Source organism: Lactuca serriola, chromosome 3, assembly GCF_051521515.1.
Source record: "Lactuca serriola cultivar US96UC23 chromosome 3, Lser_US96UC23_V15, whole genome shotgun sequence".
NCBI classification, from domain to species: Eukaryota; Viridiplantae; Streptophyta; class Magnoliopsida; order Asterales; family Asteraceae; genus Lactuca; species Lactuca serriola.
In genome coordinates, this window is record NC_136410.1 from 174,064,419 (window position 1) to 174,084,716 (window position 20,298).

At 37.9% G+C, this 20,298-nt stretch overlaps 1 protein-coding gene across 1 annotated transcript; it reads right to left on the minus strand.

Moving 5' to 3' along the window:
* Positions 1-1,287: 1,287 nt before the first annotated feature.
* Positions 1,288-1,710, minus strand: LOC145095888 (uncharacterized). Its single transcript, XM_079033702.1, has one exon. It carries the CDS (start codon positions 1,708-1,710, stop codon positions 1,288-1,290), a length of 423 nt encoding a protein of 140 aa, XP_078889828.1.
* Positions 1,711-20,298: the final 18,588 nt, after the last annotated feature.

Here is a 20,298-nt window from a genome sequence, read left to right on the forward strand (position 1 = left end):
TACATAGATACATTTTAAACCTTGCTTAACCCGAAAATTTTCAGTTGTCACATCGTCCCTCCGATAGAGGGAATTTTGTCGCGAAATTAGCATCTTGGACGGGTTCTTGCAACTAGCGGAAAAGTTGCGGGTATTTATGTTTCATTTGATCTTCTCGTTCCGAAGTGAATTTGGGTCCTTGCTTGGCATTCCAACGGACCTTCACTATTGGTATTCGGCTTTGTTTCGTTCTCTTGATTTCCTTGTCCATGATTTCCATAGGTTCCTCTATGAAGACTAGACTCTCGTTTACCTCAATTTCAATGAGTGGGACTACAAGGGTTTCATCGGATAGACACTTCTTTAGGTTGGACACGTGGAAGGTGGGATATTTGTTAATAAGTTATATGGGTAGTCGGAGTTTGTAAGCTACAGGGTGATTCTAGAAAGAATTTCAAATGGAACGATATACCTTGGATTTAGCTTTCCATGGTTGCCAAAACATATCACTACCTTCCAAGGGGAGACCTTCAACAGAACGCGGTCACCAACCTAGAATTCCAAGGGTTTTCGTCACTTATCAGCATAACACTTTTGCCGATCCCGGGATGCCTTAAATCATTCGCGAATCTGAACGATCTTTTCAGTAGTTTCTCGTATGATCTCCGGGCCGGTGAGTGTGCTATCAGACACTCGATTTCTTTCTAGTTGCATGTGACCTATCTCAGCCTATCACAGAGGGGATCTGCACTAGTGTTCGTAGAGGGCTTTAAATGGCGCGACCTCCATGCTAGTGTGATAGCTATTATTGTAGGAGAATTCAACGAGTGGTAAGTGGGTATCCTAGTCCTTACCAAAGTCTATCACACATGCTCTCAACATATCTTCCAACATTTGAATGGTCCTTTCGCTATGATTGTCTGTTTGAGGGTGATAAGTTGTATTCATGTTGAGTTTGGTTCCTAAGGACTTTTGGAGTGATTGCCAAAACCGTGAGGTGAACCTACTATCTCTTTCAGAGATGACGGATATTGGCACCCCATGTAGTCGCACGATTTCTTTAATGTACGTCCTGGTTAGCTTCTCCATCTTTATTGGTAGGAAGTGTGCGGATTTGGTTAAACTGTCAATGATCACCCAGATGGTGTCAAGTCCACTCATCGTCTTGGGTAACTTGGTTATGAAGTCCATGGTTATCCACTCCTACTTCCACTCGGGTATGTCAGGTTGCTGAAGCAAACCCGAGGGCTTTTGATATTCTACCTTGAACTTGGCACAAGGCAGGAAATTGCCTATATAGGTAGGGATCTATGACTTCATGTTTGGCCACCAAAAAAGATTCTTTAGGTGCAGATACATCTTTTCAGAACCAGGATGAACGAAGTATTTTGTCTTGTGAGCCTCGTTCATGACAACGTCTCTGTACCCGCTGAATCTCGGTGTCCAGATTCGATCCATGAAGTAACGAGCTTTGTCACCCTTAACTGCTAAGTTTTTATCCATTCCCCACAATGCCTCACCTGAGACGTTCTCGGGTTTCAGGGCTTCTAGATGTGCCTCCTTGTTCCGTGTGGATAGGTGTGAATGGATGGTCATGGTTAATGATTTTACACGGTGGCCCAAGTATTCTTTCCGGCTTAGGGATTTTGCTACTACGTTGTCCTTGCACAGATGATAACGAATTTCGCATTTGTAGTCTTTTAGCAGCTCAACCGATCTTTGTTGTCTCATGTTGAGCTCCTTTTGATTGAGAATGTGTTGAAGGCTCTTATGATCTGTGAAGATGGTGCATTTGGTACCTTATAGGTAGTGCCTCCAGATCTTTTGGGCAAACACCAGTGCTCCTAGTTTGAGGTCGTGCATGGTGTAATTGACCTCATGGGTCTTGAGTTGTCTTGAGGCATAGGCATTTACCTTTCCTCGTTGCATAAGCACACATCTAAGGCCCTGTTTGGATGCATCACAGTAGACCACAATGTCTTCGGTTCCTTCTGGGAGAGACAAGATTGGAGCGCTGCTCATGGCTTGTTTAAGTGTTTTGAAGGCGACTTCTTGTTTATTCTCACAGCTGAATGTCACTCCCGTCTAAGTCAAGGTAGGGAGTGGCTTTGCAATCCTGGAGAAGTTTTGTATGAATCTTCGGTAGTAGACTGCGAGGCCCAAAAACTGGCGTATCTCCGTCATTATTCTTGGCGTTGCCCATTTTTGAACCGCCTTGACTTTGGAGGGGTCTACGTGTATCCCTTCCTTGCTGACTACGTGCCCCAAGAAATCTACTTTTCTAATCCATAACTTGCATTTCGAGAACATTGTGTACAACTTTTCTACCATTAATGTCTCCAAGACCTGTCGTAGATGTTGACTATGTTCTCCCTTACTTCGTGAGTAGATTAGTATGTCATCGATGAATACTATCACAAATTTATCGAGGCCGGCACACATGGTTCACTAAGTCCATGAACACTGTTGGCGCATTAGTCAAGCCGAAGGGTATCACTTCAAACTCGTAGTGGTTGTAGAGTGTTCTGAATGTCGTCTTTGGATTCCTCCTGAATTCGCATCTGATGGTACCCCAACCTTAGATCAATCTTTGAGAAGTAGCTCGATGCTTGCAGTCGATCAAATAAGTCATCGATTCGCGGTAGGGGATAACAGTTTTTGATAGTGACCTTGTTCAATTCTCGGTAGTCTATGCACATGCGGAATGATCTGTCCTTCTTTTTCGCAAACAAGACCTGTGCTCCCCAAGGTGAGAAGCTCGGTCTGGTAAATCCTTTGCTCAACAGTGTAACGACCCAATTTTCAAAAGAAATTTTTTTCATTTTTGAATAATGAAAAGATTTCCAATAAGCCAGGAAATCTCAAGAACATTTGTTTTCAAATTCATAACATCAACCATTTTATTATAAATATCAGAGTTTCCCATAAAAACGCCTGAGAAAGTGCATGCTGTGCCATCAGGCATTTCCCTTGCCATTAGGCTCAGAAGTTCCTGAAACAAACAAACGAATTGTAAGCTAATGCTTAGTGAGTTCCCCTAAGCATAGCCACAAAATCCACTTAATAACATAATCCATACTAGCTATAAAAGCTACACAAACCAAATAATCCATGCATATAAATATATAGGGAAGCCATGGAAACCATTCGAGGTCTTACACCAAGTGCCACTTGAAACCCCCACGTGGTCTTTGCTTGCCACCACTGGAACCCCCACATGGTCTTGGATCACTGTCATGGGAATCTCCACACAGTCTACCCTAATCATAGAAATATTATACAAACTAAACATGTAAACATACTAGGAAGCCGTGGAAACCCTCCAAGGACTTATACCCAATACCAAAGGAACCTCCTCATGGTCTTAATATATTGCCACAGGAACCCCCCGGGGACTTCCATCAAGTGTCATAGACACATATAACCTAATCAACTATCTATCCATATATTATGAAATGGGCCAGCCTTGGTGCCTTGGACCCATTGCTATGGTGAAAAGACTCACCTCCCAAAAATGTTGAACTAATAAGATAAGATCAGATAAGTCCCAATGTATAGCTCCAACTCATCTGCCTACAATCATCATATGACCAGTTTTTTCAGAACTCCAGAATACCAAAAATACTGTCAAAGTCACACTTGGTCAACCCTAGGCAAAGTCCAAGTCAACAGTCAAGGTCAACTGTCCATGTGGAACCCAACTCGTCGAGTGCATCCAACAACTCGGTGAGTTGCTTTAGAGTCTTGAAAATTAAGACAAGCCCTAACCAACTCGCTAAGATGGCCCTTCAGCTCGTTGAGTTCAGTTGACATCCAGTAGACGGGAAAACTCGATCCGACTCGTCGAGTTGCCAGAGCAAGTCGTCGAGTTTTCCCCTAATTGAAGATTATGATGCTACGTCGATTACATGGACTCTAGGGCTTAGATCTAAGGTCTAAAGGTGTCTAGAAGGATAAATTTTCCAACTTTACCCCCAAAACCACTCTGAATGCTCTAAAATCCTTAACAAAGGTTGGAAAGCTCAAAATCTTATCCATAAGGTTCAAGACTCTAGGGATCTAGAATCCCTCCTTTCCAGATGTGTTTCTAATCCTCAAAATGTTCGAAAGATGGAGGCATTATGGACATGCACATCCAATGCGTTTCTTGAAGTCAAAATGGCCAAAAGGGGGAAAATATACCCTAAAGTCCACGCATGGTATCCATACTTGACCAAAAACTAGATCTAGCCTACTATGGGGTCATTTTGCCCTGGAGATCCATAAAGTTGCAAACTTTATGAACCCCATGCATAAAATCAACAAGAATGCTAGGAAATTAAGAGTAAACTCAAGATCTAGCCATACCCAAAGATAGAAATCGAATCTTGGATGCTTACAATAGTCCACGAGATGATCAAGCTCAAGAGTGAGGGCTGGATTTGCTTGATTTTCTCCTTATTCTCAATATTTTCTTCTTCTTAAGCTACAAAAGCCACTCTAGCTCACAATATGGGAGAAAATGGAGATTTGGGTTTAGCACAAACGTTCTTAGGGTTTGGAGGCTAATGGAAGGTCTTCCTCAAGGTTTTAAGGAGATTATCTAAATTGCAAACCCTAAATATTAGGGATTCTGTTTACAGAGCCTACTCCTTTATTCGGGGCCTTCCGAATCATCGAGTAGGTTCTAAGACCCGCATCCTAAAAAATGATCTCTACTCGACAAGTTGGAGCTGCTCGACTCGTCAAATTCCAACCTAAACCCTAGAATTCTAAAAGTAATTCGATACATGAAATGAGTGTTACAAGCAGCTCGTTCGGTTGACTTGACAGTTCTTGCATTTCAACTGGTCCTAGGTGGTATGGGTATTTAGCTATAGGGGTGGCTCCGGGGATAAAGTTGATTCTGAATTTGACTTTGCGTATGGGAGGTATTCCCGGAAGTTCTTGTAGAAATACATTGGGGAAGTTACAGACGTCCGGAATATCTTTGATGTTTTCACTTTTTGTTTCCCATCCACTACGTGGGCTAAGAAGGCGTGGTATTCCTTGCGTAGATATTTCTGAACCTTGATGCATGAGATGATTTAAAGATTCACGTCTGTTTTGTCGCCATAAATGATGAGGGTTTCGCTGTTTGGTAGGGTAAGGTGGACGACCTTTTCGTAACAAAAATTATCGGCATGTTGAGGACATAACCAATCCATGCCTATGATAACGTCCAAGCTACTTATTGTGACCGACATTAGGTCGATTCGGAAGGCATGATTGTTTACAGTTAGTGTGCATCCTACAAATATATCTTTAGTGCTTTCTATTTTTCCTTTGGCCATTTCTACGGTGAACATTTCATTTAGTGACCGGGATTTCTGTTTGAGTAAGTGTTTAAACTGGTGTCTCACGAAAATTTTTCCGTGACACTATCGAAAAGTGTGCATGTGTATGAGTTGTTTAGGAGAAACATACTAGTGACCACGGTGGGATCCCTCATAGCTTCCTCATGCCCTATCATTAGAACCCTTCCCATGTTCCCGCTATTTCTGTTTGTGCCTTCGAGCAATCTTTCTTAAAATGTTCCGTCTCAATGCAACTGTAGCATGCGCGACTTACCCCAACATTAGTGGCTTGGGTGTTTTCTTGTGCCGGGGATCTGCGGTAATGAGTAGTGTGGCCCTTCTTGTTGCAATTGTTACATTGCCTATTTCGGCAGGCGCCATGGTGATGGAAGGTGCACTTGTTGCATTTCGGGAGGGTTCCGACGTATTGCTTGACCGGTGAAGGGGCGGTGATGGCATGGACAACCACAATTTGTTGCTTCTTGGCCGGGTCTTGAGCCGGTTGGCCTTCCTTTTTGTTCCAAAACTTCCTCTTGTTGTCACCTCCTTTTGGCTGTTCGGGTGTGGGGGTTACGATGCCTTGACGAACTCCCTTGTCGACAAGAGTTTGTTCCAGACACTTGGCACTGTCGAGGGTGCTCGGGTTGGCGGATAAGACCATCCTCCGAATCTGAGGGGATAGCCCCCAGATGTAACGTTCCACTTTCTTGGCCTCTGGAGTGACCATTCTTGGGCACATAGTTTCCAGTTCGTTAAATCGAGCAGTGTAGGTGGCAATGTTAGAGCCCTTCATGGAGTGTTCCCATAGATCTTGTTCCATCTTATGCATCTCGCTCCTTGGATAGTATTCCTCGAGCATCATTGCTTTCAATGCCTCCAAACTCATGGAGTTGGCAACAAGTAGACTCAAAATTTTAACGTGGCCGTTCCACCACGACAAGTCTGAGTCCACAAACGTACATGCGACATATTTGACCTTGAACTCGTATGGGCAGGCGCAAATTTCGAAGATGGACTCAGTTTTTTTGAACCATCTTCTCAAAGTAACGACCTCTCCCTCACCATGGTACGTATTAGGTTTGCAGTTCATGAATTCTTTGCATGAGCACATCCGCTGGTGCCCTTGGTTTTCTCCTTGATTCGAACTGTCAGTCCTGTTTCTGCTATTTTGGCTATTACTGCAGATTTGGGCCACAACGGCTGTTACGGCGCCCTGGAACATAACATAATCCATTTGTGGAGGTGGTGGTGGTGGTGTGTGTGTGTGGGGGGGGGGGCTATTGGTGTGTTGTTCTTGTGTCTGTTTGACTTCCTTGGTGGCATACTTATGCCATAAAGTGTAAAGGTGGAATGACGATAAGTTTTTGAGAAAAGTCTATGAATCGGACATTACCGTAATAGACTGCCTTGTTTGGTGTGTGTATCAAGTCTAGTTGTTATTGAAATTTGTAGGCAATTCAGAAATTTAAGTGACTATATGTAAACAATTGCATAAGAAATAGCAACACCCAATGAAATAAAATGCGTACCCATTTCATTGATAATATGGTTCTAGTACATAGTTTCGTGAAAATTTGACCTTTAAGAAGGTCTACATGAAAGCGTAGCACCAACGCTTACTCGTAAACAAAATCAAGACATGAGTAGTATATGCCCTACTCACGGAGGGTAGTCTCCTGCGGGCCATAGGATAAAGTCGAGGTACCCTGCATCTCTGCTATCCGACGCTCAGTTGCAATCACCCTCTCCTCGAGAGCCGAGTGTCTCTCCTGGTACTCTCTCATTACTGCTCGAGCGGTTGTAAGGTCCTCATAGAGACTCTCAATGAGGTGGCATGTCCGAGGGTAGTCCATATCTAGTAGTCGAGTATGTGCGTCAATAGCCTCAACAGCGACCCCTAGCTCCATGATACGATTTATCGATACCCTAATCTGATCCCTGAGGTGCAGGATTTGTTGAACCATGACAGGGAGGGCACTGTCTACCGGTCCTCCGAGGCTGAGGTTATAAAAACCTTGTTACTTGCTGTATGGGAGTGTTGGCGTTTGTCACACCCCAAAACCATGAACGGACGAAACGTTTTGGGGTGGAGGATGTCATGTATAGTATCACAACAATGAAAATTAGTAAACAAGCAACAACATCATCCATTGCATTAATAATAAAATTTTAATACAAGTGTGTTCTGTCAAATTATAATAAACACTAAAGTATAAATCAAAATGAAAGATGAGTCTTGAACAAACTCCATCTTCTCTAAACCTTGCATCGGTACCTGTCTATGGTTAACCTGAGGATTCAAGTTATTTTGAAAGAGAGTATCAGCTTTAAAGCTGGTGAGATCATAAGTATTTTAGTGTCTTAATTTGTATGTAAGTATTTGTATGTATATGAACTGTAAGTATTGAAAATGTATATGAACTGTAAGTATGAAAATGTTTTGTATGATCCTAGGAAGCCCTATGTTTCCTAGTAATCGTATCCTTCTACCAAGGCATCTAGTGTCTGTGTGTGTGGCTCTTGTAAGAGTGTGTATTTTCCCAAATCTGACTATCATTAATCCAAAAATATAGCTTCTACATTACTGTGCATCGTGTGAATGTTCACGAAGTGAATGTAATGGGGTAATTAAACAGTACTATGGTGTAGTATTGAACTACAACCGTACTAATTACCTTAAGTCTATGGTAATTTTGTAAGTACTGTAGTATTTGTAATAAGTGACTACTTCTGTACTAATATTTCCTTATTTGAGGGATACGGCATAATGTGATGGCTAGATCCCATGCTAGACGCTCCCTTATCAAATGGATTTTGGGACCCATACACGACCCCTGCATATCTGCAAGCTGTGAACATCCACATTACTATGATCATGTATACCCGATATAACTATCACAATGCGTTGTGATTCATCGGTATAGTTAGATCCTGAACTTGTTCTATGCTATAGCACCTAGTGATGTCTGTCCTATTATCGTATATGTAAACGCACTCATGTAAACGTATATATGTAAACGTACTCATGTAAGAGTAATCATGTAAACATATCTATGTAATAGTATAGTAATGTACTGTAATGTTTTGCATGTGCTAGCTGTAACGTGTGTTCTCTCTCTATTTGGCATGTATAGTAATGTACTGTGTGTACTAGCTATAACGAGTGTTCTCTCTCTATCTAGCATGTATAGACTCATGAATAAACTGACTCATTGTATGATATTGCGTTCTAGTAATAGTTCTAGTATCTTCCTAAACTACCCATATGGTAGCTTACTAGTAATGTAACTGGTACGTATGAGCATGGAAGTATACCCTTGCTACCCAAGGGTACTGAAAAAACTGGAAGAACCTTTATGACTATATATGTACACATGATATATAACTAGTATTTAAAGGACCTTCGGACGGATACCCGATATCCCACCAGACCACAACTCAAGCGCGAAAAGGAAATAGGGTGGATAGCCTTCCTAAGTCTATTAAACATTCCTCATATAACTATACATATATAGGCATGCAATTTATAATATAAAAGTATAAAGTAAGTTTTGTAAAACCTTTGAACATAATTATTATCTAAGAAAAGATTGATTTGGTGACAATCTATAAAACGGGTTGAAAGCATGGGTTTGATAAAACAGTTTAAGTATAAAGAAACATTTGTTTGAAACACAATTTGTTGATGTATATTGTAAAAAGTCGAATAGAGTGTTTTGTGTAGTTTCGCATTTTATGTTATTTTACTAAGTCATCTTTTATGCGAAGTGAAAATGTATAGACTTATTATATTTTTTGTTTGTTCCCTATAAATAGGGACTTAGGCTAGAAGTAGAGGACGGATGCTAGAACTCACTTCTGCTTATTCTGTAATCAGTCTTAATCAATATGAGATCTGATTAATATTTACTCTCTGTGTTCTTCATCTTAGATCGTTCAAATCTATCTTTTCTTTTCTAAATTCTCGATAACAATTCTCATCAATTGGTATCAGAGCAGGATTCAAACTGCTTACATCTGATTTTCGTATAAGAATCATTTGCTTTTTGAGTTACAAATTTACTCAAAACTTTCCACGCATTTTTGATTTTGAAAATCACTTTTGATCTTCAGATTTGAATTGATTCTGCATTTGAATTGTTAAGTCGAGTAATCGATTAGTGATTTGTGATCAATTCATTTGATAAAATTCTAAAATCCATCAGGTTTTCAAGTTTTTAGACATTTTCTGTGTTCATCAATGGCAAATTTTAACATGAATTCAATGACTTCTTTCTCTCACTTGCTTGGTTCCTCAACCAAAATTCCGATGTTAATTCCAGAATACTATGATCAGTGGGCTGATAGAATGGAAGATTACTTAAATGGAATTGATGAAGAACTTTGGAAGTGTATCGATGGAACAGTACAAGCTCCTGCCAATTGTAACACCATAAATTTCAAGGCAAAATTTTTCATTTAAAATAATCATTTTATTAGAACACTTGTTTAAAATCTCATTCATAATTGAATTACAAAACATAGTTCATTTTCACTTGAATAGAAAACCAGGATCCTCCAAAACATAACACAAAACACAACATAACACAAAACACTGTAAGCACGAAGCTTAGTGAGTTCCCCAATATACAACTTACGCATATACACCTTTCCAGGCCCTGACCTTCCGGTCCACAACACAACCCGCCTTCCGGCCCTTAACATAATCGCCTTCCGGCCCGTAACATATTTGCCTTCCGGCCCATAACATATTGCCTTCCGGCCCATAAAACATACACAACACATATAACAATTAACTTACCACATATAGCACATATATCACATATCATATCCGACCTTCCGGTCACGTAGCATATTGCCTTCCGGCCCATACATATTGCCTTCCGGCCCATATAAACATACATAGCACGCATAGTAATTATCTTACCATTTATAGCACTTATAACACATATCATATCCGACCTTCCGGTCACACAGTAAAACCCTTCCGGGTACAGTATAGTGAGAAGACTCACCTCGCGGATACTGAAAGTTAGCAACTCCTGAAATCCCTCGTACTTGATCCGCCGAGCTACAAGCTCCCTATAACATCATATATCTCTTATTAATACTTTTATCTTCCACGTTAACTGACCCTAAGAATTCACACATGGGTCAACTCTGGTCAACGGTCCACGGTCAACTCGACCGGACTCGGCGAGTACTCTGGCGACTCGGCGAGTCTAGTCGTCCTCCAATCCTCTAAGGTTTCCCTTCTACTCGTCGAGTATCCTCCTTGACCCGACGAGTTACTCCTGGAAGAATCGCGGGGCCACCCCGACTCCACTCGCCGAGTCTGAGGAACAGCTCGACGAGTCCCAACTATTCTTCAAGCTACTCGCCGAGTCTGCTCATCTGACTCGGCGAGTCCATGCCATGCAGCCGCTCAAACTGCTTCCTAAGGTCCTAACTGCTCCGACCATTCATAGGTCTGGCCCTCCTAGACTGGTCCATCACGCAAGGTCTTCATTTAGGTGCTCATGCTACACCCCGAGACTTATAATTCACATGTTGACCTAAGGCATTAGGATTTCAATCCAAAACCTTCACCAATTCCCGAAATGCACAGACATGGGATATTCTGGACCTCCAAGGGTCCTAATACAAGGTTACAATCGTTTGGGGAACAAGGGTAACATTCAATCTATCCATAAAAGGGTTCCATAAACCCTAATCCTCTAAATACATCACCATAGCAGAGTATACACGAATTCTTACCTGGATAATGTGTTCTCTGTGTCCCCAATCCTCAGAATGTGACCCCCTTGCTGTTCCTTTAGCCAAGCCCTTCTCTTCTTTGCACAACAACTCCTTCAAAAATCACCAATGGCCTTTAATCTTGATCTAGATGCACACAATCGATTTAGAGTTCTTCTCAGAAGGCTAAAACGAACAATGACGGCCTATAAGTCCCCTTTATACGTCCCAAACCTAAACGGCTAGGGTTTTCGCTAAACAGCGCAGACTCGCCGAGTCCCTATCTGACTCGTCGAGTCCAGTCGCGAACCCGCGACCAGGTCTGCGATCCTACTTGGCGAGTCTGGCTCCAACTCGCCGAGTCCCCCCTTAAAACACCCCCTAAATATAATTTTAACAATACTTGAAATTTCGGGCTGTTACACTAATGTTCAACCAATTGGATCATCCACTGCATCTACTGATGTTGAAGAACAACGAAATCGACTGAAGAAAAATGAAAGGAGATGCATGAGAGAACTAAGAGGTGCTCTACCTCCTGTGGTTTACAATTACATTCGTAGTTGTAAAACAGCAAAAGAGATCTGGAATACTCTAAAAGAAAAGTATCAAGGTAGTGAAAAGATGAAGATCAACTCTGTGAAGCAATGCCTAGTTGAACTGAAGGAATTCAGACAAAAGGATATAGAAACTCTCGAAAATTGCTATGATCGTCTGAATGAGCTTATGTTTCGCTGCAATAGGTATGGTATCACTAGATCTCTCATGGAGTTCAATTTAACTTTCATTATGGGTCTTCGCAAGGAATGGCGAAGTGTGAGCATGATGATTAAGAATCAACAAAGTTTTGATACAACTACATTGAATGATCTTTACAATCAACTAAAAACACATGAATGTGAGGTCACAGAAATGTATGAAGAATCAAAAAAAGTTATTGGTGGTCCTTTGGCTCTTGTTTCAAAGGTATCAGAAACTGATGAAAAAGATGGTTCAGATGTAGAAGGATTTTTAATGAACTCCGATGATGAAGCTGTAGCATACTATTCAAACAACAGAGTTAAAAAGTTTTTCAAAAATCCTTTTAATCCAAAAGGAAAGAATAGTGATGTGAAAAATGATATCACAAGATCTGGAGGGGAAGAGAGGAAGAAAATGGAGAAAACAGATGAAAAACAGAAAAATGCGAATGAAGAGAAAAAGTTGAAGGGTGATTCAGGAATTTACTGTCACTATTGCAATGGTGCGAATCATTTCGCAGCTGATTGCATGTTGCGAAAGAAAGAAGAAAAGAAAGAAAAAGTGAAAGATGAAGCGTATTACTCCGAAAAGATTGAAGAATTACGTGCAAAGACCAAAGGAGTGTCTCTAGTTGCTAAGGGAGAATCTGATGAAGAAGAAAGTGGAACTTATCAGATCTGGTCTTCAGGATCTGATGATTTCAGGGCAATGTTTTATGTCTAAATCCATTGACAAGTCTCCCATGACAACCAAGGTACGTGCAATTCTTGAATCTTTTAATATTCCTTTATCTGCTTATGATGCTGAAATTGTTTCATTTGATGATACTGTGGCTTATTTTGATTCTGTTATTGTGTCTGCTAGTAATGAAGCTAAGAAATTAAATGTGCAACTTAGTGAGACACAGAGAGATTTAGAAATAAAGAAGAGCAGAGTTGAAAAATTAGAAATGCAAGTCAAAAATATAGACTGTGATAGGAATAATCTTTCTAATGATGTTAGGTTGTTACTAGCACAAAGAAACATATATTGTAATTCAGCAAAACGATTGTATGAAAAATTAACAACTTTACATCATTCTTCTGATATTAGCAAAGAACAACATAGGAAACTTTTACCTTTTCTTGAGTATGAACGTGAAAAAGTTGATGTTGTTTCTTATGATTGCGAAAGTACAATTGCTCAATTTGACAAAATACCTGATGATAGATATTCATATGGTATTGTCAAAATTGATGAATTTCTGAATGCTGATGAGTTGGTTGACATTGTAAATGAAAGTTTGACAAAAAGTGAACAAGTGAAAATCTTAAAGAAAACCGAAAATTCAACTCTTACTTCACAATTTAATTATGCTGATATTGATGAAAATTCTGATAATGTGAGTGAAATCAGTGAAATAGAAGAAGAAGAAGAAGAGAATTATTGTTCTCAATTGTCGATCATTAATATCACATCTAAGATCAAAGGTAAAGAAATAATAGTTGATTCAATAGTAGAGGATGAAGTTGATAAATCTTCAACTTCGCAACATTGTAAGTTTGATAATGTGGAAGTTGAAAGCTAGAAATCTGATGATACTAATGAAAATAAAGAAGAAAAGAAAAATTCAACTGAAACACATCAAAGGGTTGTGGTTGATCAAGTGTTTGAAAATACAAAAGAATTTGACAAAATTTTAAATGACAAAGGCGCACATTATTTGGAAACCAACACAGTGGTATATTCAAATTTTGTATGTACTGATAAAACTATTTTTCCAAATCAAGTTTTTGTCACTACTGGAAATGCTGAGAACGTTCATCCTGAGTTCAATAAAATGATAGAAAAAGATAATCAAAAGTCCACAACTGAAGGTTTTTTCGCAAATCAAAACACAGAAGAAAACAATTTAACCCAAAATTCTTATGTGTTTCAAAAACAAAAATCATTACAAAAATGGGTGGTTAAAGGTGAAAAATCAAACAAAACTTTTGAAAAAGCTGAAAACTCAAAGGTTGAAGTGAAATTAAATTCTCAAGAATTCAAATTGATGGTTGGAAATTATTCAACAGAAAATAATGTTTCAAGAAGACAAGCAAGAAAAGCAATATTCTGGCAAGTTGTGACTAATGAAAAAGAACAAATTTCAAAAACATCATCAAAATTTCAAAATAAAAACACACAAACAACTTCGAGTTTTCATAAACAAGTAAATTCTGTTGACAAAGTTCCATATATTCGCAAATATGACAACAATAGAAAATTTGAGAATTCGCAAAAATTTGCAAATAATCAAAAGTTTCCAAATGTTGACAAATTCACGAATAATTCATCAAGTTTGAAGAACTCAACTCAAGTTAAAGCGAAATTTTCACCACAACAACCAAATTTTCCAAATCCTTCACTATCAAAACCAACCAAAGTTTCATACATCAAAGGAAAGTCTGATGTAAGTATGATCAATCATTGGTTTGAAGGGAAAGGAAAGAAAGATCAAAGTGCAAAGTTTTCAGAACAACAAATCAAAAGTGCAGTTGATAAGTTCACAAATAATTCTTCAACTACTAGTACATCATCCCATAATTCGCAAGTTTCAGTTCAAAAATGGAAACCAATTATCAAAAATGCGAATGTTGTGAAGGATAAGATTACAATCAATGAGAATCCAAAATTATTGAATGACTATATTTCAATATCTAGAACTGACAATGTTGATATAATGGATTCTGTTACAAACAAAGTGAAAACATGGTTTTTAAGTTCCAAAAAGTTGTTTAATTCTACTAACGATGGACCCAATAAGTCTTGGGTTCCTAAATTTTTTCAATAAATGCAGGTGATATGTGACGATCAATATGATACAAAATGGTATATTGATAGTGGTTGCTCTCGTCATATGACTGGAAGAAAGGAAAATTTGCGAGATTACAGAAGCTTGGAAAATGCTGGAGTTGTCAAATTTGGAAATAATCACAAGTGTCAAGTGAAAGGATATGGGAAAGTCACAAATGGAAACTTCACAATAAACAGAGTTGCTTATGTTGAAGGACTTCAACATAATTTGATAAGTGTATCACAACTTGTTGTGGGTACTGGAAATCAAGTTGTGTTTAATGAAGAAGGAAGTATCGTCTCAAATGCAAAGACAAATGAAATACTTCTCAAATCCAAAAGATATGGTGATATGTTTACACTAGACATCAAACCAATTGTGGGAAAACCAGCGGTGTGTTTACTATCAAAAGCATCTAATGATCTCAGCTGGCTTTGGCATAGAAGATTGTCACATTTGAACTTTCGAAATATAAATAAACTTGTAACTGAAGATTTAGTTCGAGGGTTACCAGTACTAAAATTTGACAATGATTCTTTGTGTGCAGCTTGCGAACAAGGAAAACAACATCGAAAAGGTCATCCAATTGTCATAGATTCAAAGATAGTAGATCCATTAGAACTTCTTCACATTGATCTATGTGGACCATCAACTGTTGCAACAATAAATAAAAATCGGTATATTTTAGTTGTTGTAGATGATTTCTCTAGATTCACATGGGTGTTTTTTCTCAGGTTGAAATCTGAAGTAGCTCAGACGATGATTGATTTTATCAAAAAGATTGAAATTAGTCTGAAGAAGAATGTACGAAAAATTAAAAGTGATAATGGTTCAGAGTTTAAAAATCAAACTCTTGACAAATTTCTCACAAACAAAGGAATTTCGCATAATTTCTCATCACCATATACTCCACAGCAAAATGGTGTAGTTGAAAGAAGAAATCGATCTCTATGCGAAGCTGCAAGAACCATGCTAACATATGCGAATCTACCTCAATATCTTTGGGCAGAAGCTGTGTCCACAGCATGTTTTACTCAGAATCGATCATACATTCATCGAAGATTCAATGTTACTCCATATGAAATAATCAATAATCAGAATCCTAATGTAAAATTATTTCATGTTTTTGGTTGCAGGTGCTTTATTATGAATCTCAAAGATAATTTGTCAAAGTTTCAAGCAAAAGCTGATGAAGGCATCTTCTTAGGATATTCACAGAATTCAGTTGCATACAGAGTGCTTAATAAGCGAACAAGAAAAATTGAAGAAACTTTCAATTTAACATTTGACGATTACTATCTTAAACAAATTAATAGTAAATTCGATAAGAAGCCAATACTTATGGATTCAAATACTCAAATTGATAATTCTGAAATTAATGATTTTGATTATGACTTAATTTTCGGAATTCCTGACAGGGCAATTGATGCAGAAAATAATGCTCTTGATAATCACACATCATAATCCTCAAAACATACTGATGAATCAACAATAACTACAACGTCGATAACTTGTGAAAGCACACCAAATGTTCATATAGAGGAGGAACACACAAGTATCAATGAAGATTGTATACCAACTTTTGAGGGGGAGAAAGACATTATAGAACATTAAGTTGAGGGGGAGCATTCACAAAATCAACAAGAATATCAAGTTGAGGGGGAGCATTCGCAAAATCAACAGGAACATAATTTTGAGGGGGAGTATCCAAATGCAGATCATGTTGAGGGAGAGCATGATGAAACAGAGACAAATAATCTTGATAAAAATGCAGACTTTCATGAATTTAATGATAACTTTTCTGTTGCAGGATCTGAAAATGAAGATATGCATGAAGATACACCATTAGAATATGATCCAAATTATCCACCACTTGCGAAATGGACAAGAAATCATCCAAAAGAATAGGTAATTGGTAATCTACAAGAAGGTGTGTTGACAAGAGCTCAAATTCGTGCGAAAAATGAGGTACTGAATACTAACCAAGAACTTTTTATGTTTAATGTTTTTATTTCGAAAATAGAGCCAAAAACAGTAGAGAATGCTATGGAACACTCAGATTGGGTTGTTGCTATGCAATCTGAATTAGCTGAATTTGAAAGAAACAAGGTTTGGAGATTAGTTTCTAAACCTTCTAGTGTTTCAATTGTTTAAAATGGATTTTTAAAAACAAAACCGACAAAGATGGAAATATTATTCGAAATAAAGCAAGACTAGTGGTTAAAGGTTATTCGCAACAAGAAGGCATTGATTATGAAGAAACATTTGCACCTGTTGCAAGACTTGAAGCAGTTCGCATATTTTTAGCCTATGCAGCTCACAAAGACTTTGATGTTTATCAAATGGATGTTAAATGTGCATTCTTAAATGGAAAACTCGAAGAAACAGTGTATGTTGAACAACCACCAGGATTTGTAAACAATGAGCATCCTGATCATGTTTATATTTTAGATAAAGCTGTATATGGGTTAAAACAAGCACCAAGGGCCTGGTATGCAACACTTACAAATTTCTTGAAACAATCTAAATTTAAACAAGGATCAGCCGACCCCACATTATTTCGCAAGAAAGTTGGGTGTCATCTAATGCTTGTTTAAATTTATGTTGATGATATTATCTTTGGTTCAACTGATCCAACATTGTCACTTGAATTTGAAAATTTAATGAAAATTCAGTTTGAAATGAGCATGATGGGAAAAATTAATAATTTTCTTGGTTTAAACATAAGACAGAACAGGCAAGGAATCATAATCAATCAAGAAAAATATACGAAGAACTTGCTTGAAAAGTTTGGAATGCTTAATGGCACGAAGATCAGAGTCCCTATGGCAGTAGGAACACAACTAACTCCTTCGTTAGACACTCCTGCTGTTGATTTAACATTGTATCGTAGCATGATAGGGTCTTTATTGTACTTAACTCCGAGTAGACCTGATATTATGTTTTCGGTTTGTTGTTGTGCTAGATATCAAGAAAATCCAAGAGAACCACATTTGACGGCAGTGAAAAATATTTTTCGATATCTAAAGGGAACCGTTTCTTTAGGACTTTGGTATCCTGCAAAAACAGGATTTTTCATTCAAGCTTTTGCAGATTCTGATCTAGGAGGATGTACCTTGGATAGAAAAAGTATGACTGGTGGGTGTCAATTATTGGATGGAAAGTTGGCGAGCTGGCAATCAAAGAAACGCACTTGTGTAGCTATATCAACTGTTGAGGCAGAATACATATCTGCGGCTGCTTGCACTTCGCAAATTATTTGGATTCAGAGTCAACTTTGTGATTATGCAATCAACATGAAAAAGATTCCTTTGTATTGTGATTCGCAAAGTGCGATTCACATTTGTCATAATCCAGTACAACATTCAAAGACAAAACACATTGCTCTTCGATATCATTTTATCAAAGATCATGTGGAAGATGGGAGTATTGAAATTCATTTTGTCAAAACAACTGAACAACTTGCTGATATTTTTACAAAACCTCTTGATGAAAAATCATTTGTTAGAATTTTAGCAGGTTTGGGGATGATTAATGTGAATTCAATTTCATCAACACAAGAATAAATGTTTTGTTTAGTAGATGAGTCAACATTATTCAGAGGTTACTGTTCATTCAGAGGCTTCGCATCCATATCATTTCGCATCTGAGGTCATAACAACTAAGGTAAGTTTTACGAATATTACTTTCTTTTCTTTTGAAAAATCAAAAATCCAAAAAGATTTTATTTTTGTATTTTCTTTTGAAAAATCAAAAATCCAAAAAGATTTTATTTTTGTATTTTCTTTTAAAAAATCAAAAATCCAAAAAGATTTTATTTTTCTTTGTACTTTCAATTGTGTGCTGAGAATTTAATGCAGGGCTAAAATGCGAAGAGGTCATACATTTTGTTTCTATGGGAAGGTATTAATTTTTTTTTTAAAACTAGTTAGGATGTCCCTAGAAGCATGATGTTGTATGTAGACCAAAAGCCTCAACACGACTCTATGTATGAAAAGAAAGCCTTAATGAAATTATCACATGAAAATTTCTTCCCAAAAAGGCTTATATTCGCATAAGTCAACATGAGCTACCTTACTCTTCTCAAATGAGTTAAGAGTTTTTTGTTTTGTCCATTATAACAGAGGTACACTTCGATTCTTATCCAATCTTTTTAAACCAAACAATTCTTACATTCCAAATTTTTTTATCAAAAGATTTGTCCTTGAGGTTTTTGATCAAACCAATCAAAACCTAGACAAATCACAACTCTGTGTTTATGATCGATCATCACGAGTCCGTGATGAAAGTGAAACCCAAACATCATAAACCTTAAGGAATTGACGGGGAACTTTGTTCCAGATTTTTACGAAACCTTTGTTTCAGTATCAAAAATTTTGAAACTTCAAATCATATTCAATTCGCATGTGTGGTCTTGATCAAATATTCAGAACCAAGAATGTTTGTTACCTAACAAGATCCAGAACAAAATTTTCTTTTGAATATGATTTCAGTGTAAGTTTCATTCGTAAATCCTTGTCATGATAAATATTTTCAAAAGCCAACTTGTCACTGACTACACTGGTCAAACAAGTAATTTCATTTACAATTTCTCACCTTATGTTAAGGTTGATATGTAATGAAATTTCAAACCAATCCAAAATGACTTTTAAAAGAAGCCCTTTGATACTTCTCTACAAGTATTCGATTGTAATTCACGGGAAACTACACAAGCAGTTGATTATCTCTCTTGATAATTAACGAAGCAACCTTTGCCCGGGGTTTTACTGCATTCATGTCAAATTGAATTGTTGACATCACAACATTACAAATATCTTTGCTTCTTATCTTATTTCATTTGGCACAATGCACACACGAAATCCTTGAGGTTCTAAGTAAAACCAACTCAGACTGATGATTTCGCAAGTCTGGCATATGACTTCACTTTAAATCCCAAAAGTGAATGAGCCTTGCTTCCATGCGAAGGGTTTTACCAGTTCGAATTCTATAACAGATACTTGACAGGCTGTATACTCAAAATCGTTGGTATTTTGTCCGGTTTTCGAGGAGATATGACAGTTACTTTTTGGAATGTTGTTACCTTTTGCAGTCATGATCCGACTTTCAAGGTGCCACGTCGGATAACATTAAATGTATCCCGCTTCAATTTCAAATCAATTTTGAGCAACCTATAAAAGGGGGTTAAAGAACACTGTGTACGGTTATGCAAACAAGAACTCTCACAACACTTCCAAGATTAAACCTTGATCCAAACTTCAACTTTCTTTTTCAAAACCCTAACAATGGCAGCCACTACTTCCAACACTGATGAGGTTCTTTCTCAATCCCTGATGAGATTCAAAGCACTAACTACCAAGTTGATCCGAAAGTTTCCACTTATCCAGAAGAATTAAAGATGCTTATTGTTGCTCTGAAACGATCATCTTTAGCAACTGCCATGTTGAGTTCATTTCTGGTTCCAATTGTATGGTTATCTCGTGCCGCTTCAACGGCTTCATACAATCACACGGCGGATGTGATTACTTTCAATTTAACCAACAACAAACGAGTTAAACTGTCAAAGAACTTGTTTGTGGAAATTTTGTAGATTCCAAACAACCCTCCGTTTATCAAACCTGTCAACTCGCAGGTCATTCATATGTTTAATGAGATGGGGCATCAACCGGAGTTGACAAAAATAAGTGATTTCAGAAAGTCTGGGTTGCCATGTAT